This window comes from Microcaecilia unicolor, chromosome 4 (assembly GCF_901765095.1).
Source record: "Microcaecilia unicolor chromosome 4, aMicUni1.1, whole genome shotgun sequence".
Taxonomy (NCBI): Eukaryota; Metazoa; Chordata; class Amphibia; order Gymnophiona; family Siphonopidae; genus Microcaecilia; species Microcaecilia unicolor.
In genome coordinates this window covers 201,185,961-201,199,843 of record NC_044034.1, presented here as the reverse complement: position 1 = coordinate 201,199,843, position 13,883 = coordinate 201,185,961, and the positions used below count along the sequence as shown (strand labels likewise).

Here is a 13,883-nt window from a genome sequence, read left to right as displayed (position 1 = left end):
GTGTGTGTGTGTGTGCGTCAGTTCACAGTATATACATTTTTTTCATTGTGGAAGGCATTTTATTTACACCATATAATTATTTCTTCAGTGATTTGATTTATAACTCTCTCTATATTTTTTGGTGTGCTGTATAGCTCTCTCGTTCTCTTCACATCTTGATGGTAATGTGAGCTAGTGTCACTAAGTGACATGTACTCTTTATCCCTCCATTTTGGAATGTTTCATGCGAATGATACATATTCAGCAATTTTAGGTATTACAGAGCACAACACATTCCAATAGTTTACTTAGGCATTTGCCTGTTTAGACATAAATACATGTTTTACACCTATGTTTTGTATAAAGATGATGATCTATATACATATAATAGAATGGCCCATTTTAACTGATTTACATTTTTATGAAATAACAGGAAATTTATCCTTCTGTAGTATTTTAAAATGTTTTTATCCTTTTACAGTGGATTAACTTGCATACATAAAGGAATTATTCAAGCCTATCAGCTTCTTCTCAGAGGTTTCACATTATTTCATTGAATTATATTTATAATTAATATGTAAATATAATGTAGTTTTAAATGGTGTCGGATCATGATGTCTTGAAGTATTTTACTTGTTCAAGTTGTATGAATGTATTTTTTACTATTAGATCAGGATAAATATATATGTAGATATGTCGATGTTTCATCAGCCTGACTTATGCCTTTCATTTATCAGTCATTTATTTGACAGTTATCACTTTTCATTGTTTGGTGTTTCTCTGTCCACAATATCTGCTCACATAATTATAATATATTAACATTTTTTACATAATTTATCATTATATATTTACAAATGTGCAATACTATTATGAATGTCCGTATATGTTTGGCTATATATTTTATTAAGGCGGGTATATTTTATTTGAAATCTCTTAATATTATGTTTTTAATTTGTCCTGTTTTTTGTAGAAAGTTGATTGTGACCCCTGAGGCAGGCGCTTTGGCGCCGAAACACAGACCGTGTCAGGTCCTTGATATGAATATTCTGAATAAAGTGGTTTTTGAAATTATCTCCCTATTGGTTTGCGCATTTGTCAGCCTCTACTTTTGCTGTTTCACTTTACAACAAAGTCATAGCACTTATCTGAAAAATGAGCAGTCCACACACAGTTCATAAAGTCTCTTTCATATAGATAATTCCTTTAATCGACGTTTGTAATCCAAAATATGAAACCATTTATACCTCGACAAGGCCTCTTGTTTCTCAATTACTGCTGTGTCAGGAGGATAAGGCAGATCCACACTAAACTGGTATTCTATGAATGGTGATCCACACAGAGTGCATTTTATATAATAGCCCTTAGAGCGGATTCATGCGTCCAACTTTAGATGCCAGCATTTATGCCTGCTAAAACCTGGTGTAAATGCTGGTTCCTAATTTTCAGGAGTTGGGCGGGCAATTTCCAGTACTCTGAAACATCGCGCCTAACTTCTAGGAATGTCCCCAGCTCCTCCCATACCCATCAAACCCCTTTTCAGTTGCTTGCTAGAAAACTTAGGCACCAGTGTTATAGAATGGCAACTAGGGCAAGTGCGTACAAATCCAAATTGTTCCAAATTAACATTGATTGTTCATTAACACCTTGTTAACTAATTACTTTGAGCTTGCATCTGCCCTGCATGCTCAAATTTAGGACACAACCTTTGGCAACCTATATATTTATTTATAATCTAGAGGATGCTGTAAAACCTGATTTTAGAAAGCCACCATTTACATATGTAGAACCGCACTATTGTAGACTGCAAGAGGTCATGGTTTGGGTGGGGCTTGATTCCTTTTCTGAAATGGGGAGCACATGTATGTCCATAAACTGAAAAATAGGACTGCAGTATAAAAAAAATCAGAAAATAGAAAAAAGAAACTGCACAACTCAGGCTCAATATATTTTTTAAATAAAGTAAATAAAAGAAACATAAATGAAGAAAAAAAGGGACTTCAGCATTTGGTGCTAACAGCTTTGTAACATAATCTTGTTAGGGTTCTGGGTGTCTGTCCCAATAGTGAGCCTTTGGGCCATTGTTGGCTTTGAACCCTGGAGGTAGGGGAGCTCCAAGGATGGCAGACAGTCGACTCCAGTCCGGATTGGATACCGGATATCTGTCAGAAGAACCACAGAGGTGGAGGCTGGAAACTGGAGCGCGGGAACAGAGCTGCGGACTGGAGCTCTGGAACAGCGCTGGGGCCAAGCAACTCACAGCAGAAGAGCAAACATTGCAAAGGCTATACAAGGCTCCTTATAAGGGTCCTCACTGATAAAGTTACAGTCTCTGGTGCCTGGGAATGAGGCTTGGACCACACTGAAGGAGGTAGAAGAGCACAGGTAGAGACTAGATTGCTGAAACACAAGAGTGAGGCTTGAATATGGTATTTCAAGCGGACGAGTCGGAGAAACTTACTGACTTCACGGTAAACCTGGAGAACGTAATGGGGCAGTACGGCAAACTGAAGAGTAGCAAATCTCCTGGACCGGATGGTATTCATCCTAGAGTACTGATAGAACTGAAAAATGAGCTTGCGGAGCTACTGCTAGTGATATGCAACTTATCCTTAAAATCGAGCGTGGTACCGGAAGATTGGAGGGTGGCCAGTGTAACGCCCATTTTTAAAAAAGGCTCCAGGGGGAAATTATAGACCGGTGAGTCTGACGTCGGTGCCGGGGAAAATGGTAGAGGCTATTATTAAAAACAAAATTACAGAGCACATCCGAGGACATGGATTACTGAGACCGAGTCAGCACGGCTTTTGTGTGGGGAAATCTTGCCTGACCAATTTACTTCAATTCTTTGAAGGAGTAAACAAACATGTGGACAAAGGGGAGCCGGTTGATATTGTGTATCTGGATTTTCAAAAGGCGTTTGACAAGGTACCTCATGAAAGGCTACAGAGGAAATTGGAGGGGCATGGGATAGGAGGAAATGTCCTATTGTGGATTAAAAACTGGTTGAAGGATAGGAAACAGAGAGTGGGGTTAAATGGGCAGTATTCACAATGGAGAAGGGTAGTTAGTGGGGTTCCTCAGGGGTCTGTGCTAGGACCGCTGCTTTTTAATATATTTATAAATGATTTAGAGATGGGAGTAACTAGCGAGGTAATTAAATTTGCTGATGACACAAAGTTATTCAAAGTCGTTAACTCGCAACAGGCTTGTGAAAAATTACAAGAGGACCTTACGAGACTGGGAGACTGGGCGGCTAAATGGCAGATGACGTTTAATGTGAGCAAGTGCAAGGTGATGCATGTGGGAAAAAAGAACCCGAATTATAGCTACGTCATGCAAGGTTCCACGTTAGGAGTTACGGACCAAGAAAGGGATCTGGGTGTCGTCGTCGATGACACGCTGAAACCTTCTACTCAGTGTGCTGCTGCGGCTAGGAAAGCGAATAGAATGTTGGGTATTATTAGGAAAGGTATGGAAAACAGGTGTGAGGATGTTATAATGCCGTTATATCGCTCCATGGTGCGACTGCACCTTGAGTATTGTGTTCAATTCTGGTTGCCGCATCTCAAGAAAGATATAGTAGAATTGGAAAAGGTGCAGCGAAGGGCGACTAAAATGATAGCGGGGATGGGACGACTTCCCTATGAAGAAAGACTAAGGAGGCTAGGGCTATTCAGCTTGGAGAAGAGACGGCTGAGGGGAGACATGATAGAGGTATATAAAATAATGAGTGGAGTGGAACAGGTGGATGTGAAGCGTCTGTTCACGCTTTCCAAATATACTAGGACTAGAGGGCATGCGATTAAACTACAGTGTAGCAAATTTAAAACAAATCGGAGAAAATGTTTCTTCACCCAACGTGTAATTAAACTCTGGAATTCATTGCCGGAAAATGTGGTGAAGGCGGTTAGCTTAGCAGAGTTTAAAAAGGGGTTGGATGGTTTCCTAAAGGACAAGTCCATAAACCGCTACTAAACGGACTTGCAAAAATCCAAAATCCCAGGAATAACATGTATAGAATGTTTGTACGTTTGGGAAGCTTGCCAGGTGCCCTTGGCCTGGATTGGCCGCTGTCGTGGACAAGATGCTGGGCTCGATGGACGCTTGGTCTTTTCCCAGTATGGCATTACTTATGTACTTATGAATAGGCTCTGGAATGAGGTTAGAATGTTGGGGCATCAGAGTGAGGCTTGGAACACAGGGAAACTGGCAGCAGAATCAATAGTGCAGGGAGTCCGGAGCAGCCACGAAGCCTGACCACTCACGAAGCTTGACCATCAGAAGGAACGGTGAGTCTGGATGCTCTGAATTAGCACAACTCCATTATGGGCCCCAAAAGATCCATGTATGTAGCCTCCATCATTAGAGTTTCAAAGCATCAAAAGAATGAAGCAGAAATACAAATGACACACGGAGTGGTCAAATAACAACAACCCCCCCCCCTTATCTTCTGAAAATGGAGAATTTCATCCCAATGGCACTGAAGAGATGAGATTGATGACCTGCTAAATTTCTCCATTCAACAGATACGTTTTTTTCCTATGTGACCACTCAATTTGTCATTTGTATTTTTACCTTGTTTTTTTTTTTAAATAATGCTGGAAGCTGCGAATATAGAATTTTGGGGGGCCCATGATGGAGTTGTGCTAATTCAATGTGTGTTACAATTTTGTTAGCACCATATGCTGAAATTCTTGTATTTCCATTTGTTTTTCCTTTTTTATTGTAAAGAACTGCATACAAGTCCAACGTCTGGATGTACAGCTGCTCTTTTGCATGGGTAGATTTGTAAAAAGTGCTCGTTTGCCCCAGCCCTAGAAGGGGTTAAGGGAGATCTCCCCCTTAATCTCCTGTTGCTTAGTTCCCTTTCCAAAATGAAAATAAATAAGGATTGCAGCCTCCGTTGTTAATTAGTTGTGTGTATATATATATATATATATATATATATATATATATATATATATATATGCTACACACTGCTGCCTAGAAAATCGCTGTAGTGCCTTAAACGCTGATATGAACCCCAGCAAAACACTCCTAATTATCTACTGTCTCACCCTACTCTCACGCGCAGACACAACCCATGACACAGATAACAACAACCTCACAATTCACAAATCACACATCACTTACATACACACAATGCCCTCCCAAAAAAATAACAAAGACCACGACAAACCTCTAACGCCCATGGACATCAAAAGAAGACACCAAACCCGCACGTCAATAATACAGACAATTATTAAAAATCACCACAAACCCAAACCCAAGGAAGCAACACCAATTAATACAAATAGGATACACTAACGCCAGATCAATAATAAAAAAAAAAACTACAACTATAACCGACTGGATAACGGCAGATCACCTTGACTTCCTTCTCATCAATGAAACTTGGATCCATGACTCCAAAGACCCAATAATCCTCGAGCTATGTCCACCAAGATACAAAATCACTCACTGGACAAGGGAAGGAAGAAGAGGCGGAGGTGTAGCTATAATTTATAAATCCCAGTTCACAATTACAACAACAGCTGTATCGATCCTCCTCCAACTCGAAATAGCCACAGTCAGAATCACCCACCCTAACCTACATGATCAACTAAACATAATCCTATTCTATAGACCCCCGGCTAACTGGCAAGACACACAGATACATTTCACAGACTTCATATCAAATACCTGTCTGTCCTCTCAGAATGTCCTCATAGCAGGAGACATAAACCTCCTTCTTGAAGACACCAACTCAACAATGTACACGAATGCAAGGAATTCCTCCAGCTATGGGAGATCCACTGGCCTAACATGCAACCCACCCACAAAAAAGGACACACACTTGATATCATAACTCATAAATTTTCATCAGAAGTGAACCTCATATTCAGGGATACAAAATGGATAATCACACCATGGTCAGATCATTATAAAGCAATCACCTCCCTCCTCTGGAAAACAAAAGAGAAACAACAAAAACAAGAAAAGAGAACCTATACTACAACAGGCAAAATAGACCCTCTAACATTCTGGCAACAAATGTATACCGAGGAATGGACTACAACTACAGAAACACCCCAATTTCTACAAGAATGGAACAACAGATGCAGAACAGTGTTAGACAAAATAGCACCGCTACAAACTAGAACCTCACATAGGAACAACTCAATCCCATGGTTTAATGAAGAACTGAAAGAACTAAAAACACAGGTCAGAAGACTAGAAAGAGCATGGAGCAAAAAAAAAAGATGAACACACACTTAAAGAGTGGAAACAGGTACAAAGAAAGAAAGTACAAATACTACAGGCCGGTAAGCCTCACTTCGATTATTGGAAAAATAATGGAAGCGATGCTGAAGGAAAGGATAGTGAATTTCCTGGAAGCCAATAAGTTGCAAGATCCGAGACAACATGGTTTTACCAAAGGGAAATCGTGCCAAACGAATCTCATTGAGTTCTTTGATTGGGTGACAGGAGAATTGAATTAGGGACGAGCTATGGACGTAATCTACTTAGATTTCAGCAAAGCTTTTGACACGGTTCCCCACAGGAGGCTCTTAAATAAACTGGAAGGGCTGAAGATAGGACCCGAAGTGGTGAACTGGATTAGGAACTGGTTGACGGACAGAAGCCAGAGGGTGGTGATGAATGGAATTCGCTCAGAGGAGGGAAAGGTGAGTAGTGGTGTGCCTCAGGGATCGGTGCTGGGACCGATTCTGTTCAATATATTTGTGAGTGACATTGCCGAAGGGTTAGAAGGTAAAGTTTGCCTATTTGCGGATGATGCTAAGATCTGCAACAGAGTGGACACCTGGGAGGGAGTGGAAAACATGAAAAAGGATCTGAGGAAGCTAGAAGAATGGTCTAAGGTTTGGCAATTAAAATTCAATGCGAAGAAATGCAAAGTGATGCACTTAGGGAATAGAAACCCTCGGGAGATGTATGAGTTAGGCGGGGAGAATCTGATAGGTTCGGACAGGGAGAGGAATCTTGGGGTAATAGTATCTGAGGATCTGAAGGCGACGAAACAGTGTGACAAGGCGGTGGCCGTAGCTAGAAGGTTGTTAGGCTGTATAGAGAGAGGTGTGACCAGCAGAAGAAAGGAGGTGTTGATGCCCCTGTATAAGTCGTTGGTGAGGCCCCACCTAGAGTATTGTGTTCAGTTTTGGAGGCCGTACCTTGCGAAGGATGTAAAAAGAATTGAAGTGGTGCAAAGAAAAGCTACGAGAATGGTAAGGGATTTGCGTTACAAGACGTATGAAGAGAGATTTGATGACCTGAACATGTATACTCTGGAAGAAAGGAGAAACAGGGGTGATATGATACAGACGTTCAAATATTTGAAAAGTATTAATCCGCAAACGAACCTTTTCCAGAGGTGCGAAGGCAGTAGAACGAGAGGACATGAAATGAGATTGAAGGGGGGCAGACTCAAGAAAAATGTCAGGAAGTATTTTTTCACGGAGAGAGTAGTGGATGCTTGGAATGCCCTCCCGCGGGAGGTGGTGGAAATGAAAACGGTAACAGAATTCAAACACGCGTGGGATAAACATAAAGGAATCCTATTCAGAAGGAATGGATCCTAAGGAGCTTAGCCGAGATTGGGTGGCAGAGCCAGCCGGTGGTGGGAGGTGAGGATAGTGCTGGGCAGACTTATACGGTCTGTGCCAGTGCCAGTGGTGGGAGGCGGGGCTGGTGGTTGGAAGGCGGGGATAGTGCTGGACAGACTTATACCGTCTGTGCCCTGAAGAGGACAGTTACGAATCAAAGTAGGGTATACAAAAAAAGTAGCACATATAAGTTTGTCTTGTTGGGCAGACTGGATGGACCATGCAGGTCTTTTTCTGCCGTCATTTACTATGTTACTATGTAATATAAAATCAGACATACCAAAAGAACGCATTACAAAGCTATAATAGGACCAAACTACAAGGACACGCACAAACTCTTTTCACTTGTAAACAATCTCCTAAACACCACAGGGTTCACCTCGAACAGCACAGACACCCCATCGGCAACCAACCTAGCGAACTATTTCAACGAAAAACTCACAAAGCTCCGACGCATGATACCAAGTAACACCATTGAGTACACAAGCATCCTTGAATGCCTAGACCCAAATCCTGGGGAATACCCTGCCGATCGATCATGGACCAATTTTGACCTGATTTCAGTAAATGAACTCACACACTGGCTCAGAAAATATGCCAAATCTCAATGCAAACTTGACATCTGCCCTACTAGCCTAATAAGATCCGCACCCAAACAATTCATACAAGACCTCACGAACCAGGTAACATCCTATTCACTCCGCTGCCAAAAGATGCCAAGAAAAGCACAATGGACTTAACCAACTACCGACCAGTCGCTTCTATCCCACTCACAACAAAACTGATGGAAGGCATAGTGACGAAACAACTCACGGAATACCTGACCAAACACTCAATTCTACATGAGTCTCAATCAGGATTTCGATCAAATCATGGCACGGAAACTGTACTAGTGTCGGCAATGAACTCATTCAAAAAAACGATCGCAACCGGCAAGAACATACTCATACTACAATTCGACATGTCTAGTGCCTTCGACATGGTGGATCATGAAATTTTGTTACACCTACTAGAGTACTTCTGAATCGGAGGCCCAGTTCTCAGATGGTTCGAAGGATTCCTCACCACCAGATCCTACCAAGTAATAACGAACACGGACAGATCGCCATCTTGGATACCGGAATGCGGAGTTCCTCAAGGATCCCCCCTCTCACCAACTATCTTCAACCTAATGATGATACCATTAGCCCAATCTCCTAGCTAATCAAAACCTTAACCCCTACATATATGCCGATGACGTTACGATCCATATCCCATTCAAAAGTGACTTAAACGAAATAACCAACGAGATCCACCAGAGCTTCCAGATCATGCACTCCTGGGCGGACTCATTCAAGTTAAAACTCAACGCAGAAAAAACTCAATGTCTAGTTCTCACCTCCCAATGCAATACATACAACTACCCCACAATAACTACACCCTACTGCACACTTCCTATCTCAGAAAATCTGAAAATTCTTGGAGTCACCATTGATTGAAACCTCACTCTGGACACCCACACGAAGAATACAACGAAAAAAATGTTCCAATCGATGTGGAAACTCAAAAGAATAAAACCTTTTTTCCCAAGAAACATCTTCCGCACCCTAGTACAGTCATTAGTAATAAGCCACCTGGACTACTGTAACGCTCTGTATGCAGGCTGTAAAGAACAGACCATCAAAAAACTCCAAACAGCTCAGAACACCGCAGCCAGACTCATTTTTGGTACACCTAAATACGAAAGTGCGAAACCCCTAAGAGAGAAACTGCACTGGCTCCCGCTCAAGGAACGAATTGAGTTCAAAATCTGCACGACTGTATACTAAATCATCCAATCAGATGCCCCACTCTATATGTTAAACCTAGTGGACTTACCGCCCAGAAACGCCAAAAGATCGGCTCGCAAATTCCTCAATCTGAACTTCCCCAGCTGTAAAGGAATAAAATACAAACAAGCTTATGCTACTACCTTTGCGTACAAAAGCACACAATCTTGGAACGCACTACCCATGGCCCTGAAAACTATAACCAATCTAACCAACGTTCGCAAAGCTTTGAAAACACATCTCTTCAAGAAAGCCTATAAAAGTCACCCTCAATGAAACAAATCATTCCTTAAACCACCCAAGTACACCAAAAAACACCTCTCACACGATCTTATCTAACACCTTTCCATCTAAATCCTCTTTCACCTTTGCTTATGATCGAGTGTTTTTTTTTTAATCATGTAACGACGTTATCAAATCTATACTCTGTAAGCCACATTGAGCCTGCAAAAAGGTGGGAAAATGTAGGGTACAAATACAATAAATAAATAAATAAACATTTACAAAATGGGAGGCATACATGTGCAGCTTTATACATGCAAATTACACGTGAAAGTTGATGTTTTGTAACATATATGTATGAGTTATGGGACACCTACTAGTGTGTAAGTTACACGTGTAAGTTGCGGAGTTCCTTTGTTCATTTTTTCCTATGTGTATCTCTATATATTGCAGGCAAATACCATGTACAAATTTTAGAAAGGCTCTACATTGACACTTGGCAGATCTTTTTCTAAAGTATTTCTGGAATTATAAATGACTTGACCTGGATATATCCATTCCAGTTTCAGCACTCTTCTAAAATAGGGCTCTATAGTATCAAGATTTATCAATAAATTCATTGGTGCCTTCACAACAAATAGGCTGGAAGCTAATAGAGAGAGGCCCTTAACCAGCCTGTGGTAAAAATGGGGCTTATTGCGCCCTTACGCAGGTCTTTGCCACGTACTAAAGCAATTTTTACCATAGCCAGACAATGGACGATTTTCTGTTTTTGAATTAATAGCCTTGCGCTAATGTTGCCATTAGTGCATGGACATTAGAATATATTATTATGTGAGCATTTGCCCGCACCTACTGTTTAGGTGGTAAGGGGTCATGCTCTAATCCTATTCTAATCAGTGCACAGTAATTTAGGTATTCTAATTGATTAATGCAGAAATGCACACTCTTTGCCCCCAGACACATCCCCTCTGCACTAAAAATAAGAATATTTTTTAGCACCTGGTTTGCACAAGCAGATCCAAAAATTACCATAGGACACCTGAGCACATCCCACAATAAACTATTTTGTGTTGTGGTAAACGCATGGCAGCACTTACTGCAGCTTAGTAAAAGGGCTCTAGTGTTATTTGGTAACACAACAGGAATTTTATTGCACTAAATAAAGTGTGAAGAAAAAAAAAGTGTAGGACTTTATTCTAAAAAGAAACTATTTCAGGTAAACAGGTTCTAAAAGCATTATTATTTTGTATAGGTGATGACTAAGGGTTATAATTGAGCTAAACCCAAGGAATGCAAGTATTTATTCTTTTCCTTGCACATAAATATATTTTTTCCAGCTAGTCTCTTTCTTGCTTTCTTTTCCTTTTGTGCCCCAGGCCGCCAGCTCTCCTGGTCTTCCTTTGCTTCTGACCAGTTCTCCAGCTCGCCTGCTCCTTCAGGTAATCCTTTCCTCTGAGCTTTGTTCTGTTAATCTGACTTTTTATTTCCATGTGAGAACTAAGCCTAGTTCCACTCTTTGATTGTTTCTCTAATATGCTGTTGTACCATCTTGGACACATTGTGCACACTAGAGTGAATGAGCAGCCTAGTGGTTAAGAACGGTGGCTGAAAACCAGGGAAACTGTACAAAGCAGATCATTGATAAACTGAGATGTATTTTATTAATGTAACAAAATTAAAATATGTATACAGAAACTCATATACATATACATATTATAGCCCGACACAGGCCGTGTTTCGCCCAACTGGGCTGCTTCAGGGGCTATATAGTGGTATTCCACCATCAAACCAGAGATATTGCTGGAGAAACAGGTTTGGAAGTAAGAGGTTGTTAATTTGACCTCAGGTTTATAACCAATTGTTTCTGCATTTCCAGACGAGCTGTTTTTTTCAGAATATAGACAATATACCTGTTTCTCCAGCAATATCTCTGGTTTGATGGTGGAATACCACTATATAGCCCCTGAAGCAGCCCAGTTGGGCGAAACACGGCCTGTGTCGGGCTATAATATGTATATGTATATGAGTTTCTGTATACATATTTTAATTTTGTTACATTAATAAAATACATCTCAGTTTATCAACGATCTGCTTTGTACAGTTTCCACTTTGGAGTTTGCAGATCGTCTGCCCCTTTGTTTTCTTGAAAACCAGGGAAGCCAGGATTCAGCCTCACTGAGGCCCTCATGATCAAAAGCAAACGGCGCTAGAGGCTGTTAACGCCATACTAGCGTCAGAGTTTGCTGCCGACCCATGATCAGAGCCCTTGAGCGCGTGAAACAACGCACTTGAGGGCTCTTAGCGCAACTAAACACGATCAATAAACATGAGCGAACAACCTACACAACGAGAGGAAAAATAGACCCCACAACATTCTGGCAACAGATCTACCAGAACGAATGGACTACAAACGCTGACACCATCCAATTCCTCCAAGAATGGGACGATATAAGCACAACAACATTAGACAAAATCACCCCAGTCCAAACCAGAACATCACACAGGAAAAATGCAAATCCATGGTTCACCGAAGAGCTGAAAAAACTGAAAACACAAGTCAGGAGACTAGAACGAGCTTGGAACAAAAAGAGACGAACAAACACTAAACGACTGGAAACTACTTCGGAGAAAATACAAATATACCATAAAACAGACAAAAAGACTACACTACAAAACTTTAATAGGACCAAACTACAAAGACACACATAAACTCTTCAACCTCGTGAACAAACTGTTAGACACCACAACAGTTACAACCAACGGCAAAGATATACCAAGTGTCGACAACGACAACCTTGCGACATACTTCAAGGAGAAAATTATACTATTACGACACAAAATACCCGCTAGCCCTACAGAATACACCACTCTCCTAGACTGTCTAGATCCAGAAGAAGGAACACACCCAGCAGACAGAACCTGGACCGAATTTGAACTACTGTCAGAAGACCTCATCTCTAAAACTCTCAAAAGATATGCCAAATCCAACTGCAAACTAGACATATGTCCAAATAGCCTCATGAAATCTGCTCCTCAACAATTCATAATAGACTTAACAAACCATATAAACTACATGCTACAAAATGGACTCTTCCCAAAAGAAAAAGGAAAAATCTTACCCCAATTCCTAAAGATACAAAGAAAAACACGAGCGAAATAACCAACTACAGGCCAATAGCATCCATACCACTAATAACCAAGATAACCGAAGGTATGGTAACTAAACAACTCACAAACTATCTAGACAAACATTCAATACTGCATGATGCCCAATCAGGATTCCGTTCGAATCATAGCACAGAAACAGTATTAGTTACCCTTATGACCAAATTCAAATAAATAATCGCAACTGGCAACAATATACTCCTCCTACAATTTGACATGTCAAGCGCCTTCGACATGGTTGACCATGGAATCCTACTACACATACTTGAATACTTTGGCATAGGAGGAAATGTCCTGAACTGGTTCAAGGGGTTCCTAACCCTGCGTTCGTATCAAGTCACATCAAATTCAACCACGTCCAAGGCATGGACACCTGAATGTGGAGTCCCACAAGGATCACCTCTCTCACCAACTATATTCAACCTAATGATGATCCCTTTAGCAAAACGCCTATCAAACCATAACCTCAACCCATATATATACGCCGATGATGTGACAATATACATCCCATTCAAACAAGACACCAAAGAAATCTCCAACGAAATCAATCAAAGTCTACACATCATGAACACATGGGCAGATGCATTCCGCCTGAAATTAAACGCAGAAAAAACCCAATGCCTGATACTCACCTCCCAATACAACACAAATGAATTCAATGCGATAAACACACCAAACCTAAAACTCCAGTCTTGGAGTCACTATCGACCGCCACCTAACACTCGAAACCCACGCAAACAACACAACCAAGAAGATGTTTTACTGCATGTGGAAATTGAAAAGGATAAGACCATTCTTCCCAAGATTTGTCTTCCGCAGCCTAGTGCAATCCCTCGTCCTCAGCCATCTGGATTACTGCAACTCACTATACGCAGGCTGCAAAGAGCAAATACTGAGTAAACTTCAAACATCCCAGAACACAGCAGCCAGGCTCATCTTCGGAAAACCAAGATATGAAAGGGCAAAACCACTACGAGAGAAATTACATTGGCTTCCACTTAAGGAACGCGTTACTTTTAAAGTTTGCACACTAGTCCATAAGATCATTTACGGCGAAGCCCCAGCGTACATGTCTGATTTAATAGACCTACCACCCAGAAAC

The 13,883-nt window shown here is 41.0% G+C and overlaps 1 protein-coding gene across 4 annotated transcripts in view; it reads left to right on the top strand.

Moving 5' to 3' along the window:
* Positions 1-13,883, top strand: part of KCNQ1 (potassium voltage-gated channel subfamily Q member 1) — a 1,547,560-nt gene that overhangs the window by 460,626 nt on the left and 1,073,051 nt on the right. Inside the window, exon 13 of one of the 4 annotated variants that reach the window (XM_030201124.1) lies at positions 10,993-11,055. The exons of the other annotated variants lie outside the window; for them this stretch is intronic. Coding sequence (XP_030056984.1) covers positions 10,993-11,055 — 63 coding nt within the window. The remainder of the gene's footprint in view (positions 1-10,992; positions 11,056-13,883) is intronic. 4 annotated transcript variants of the gene reach the window in all.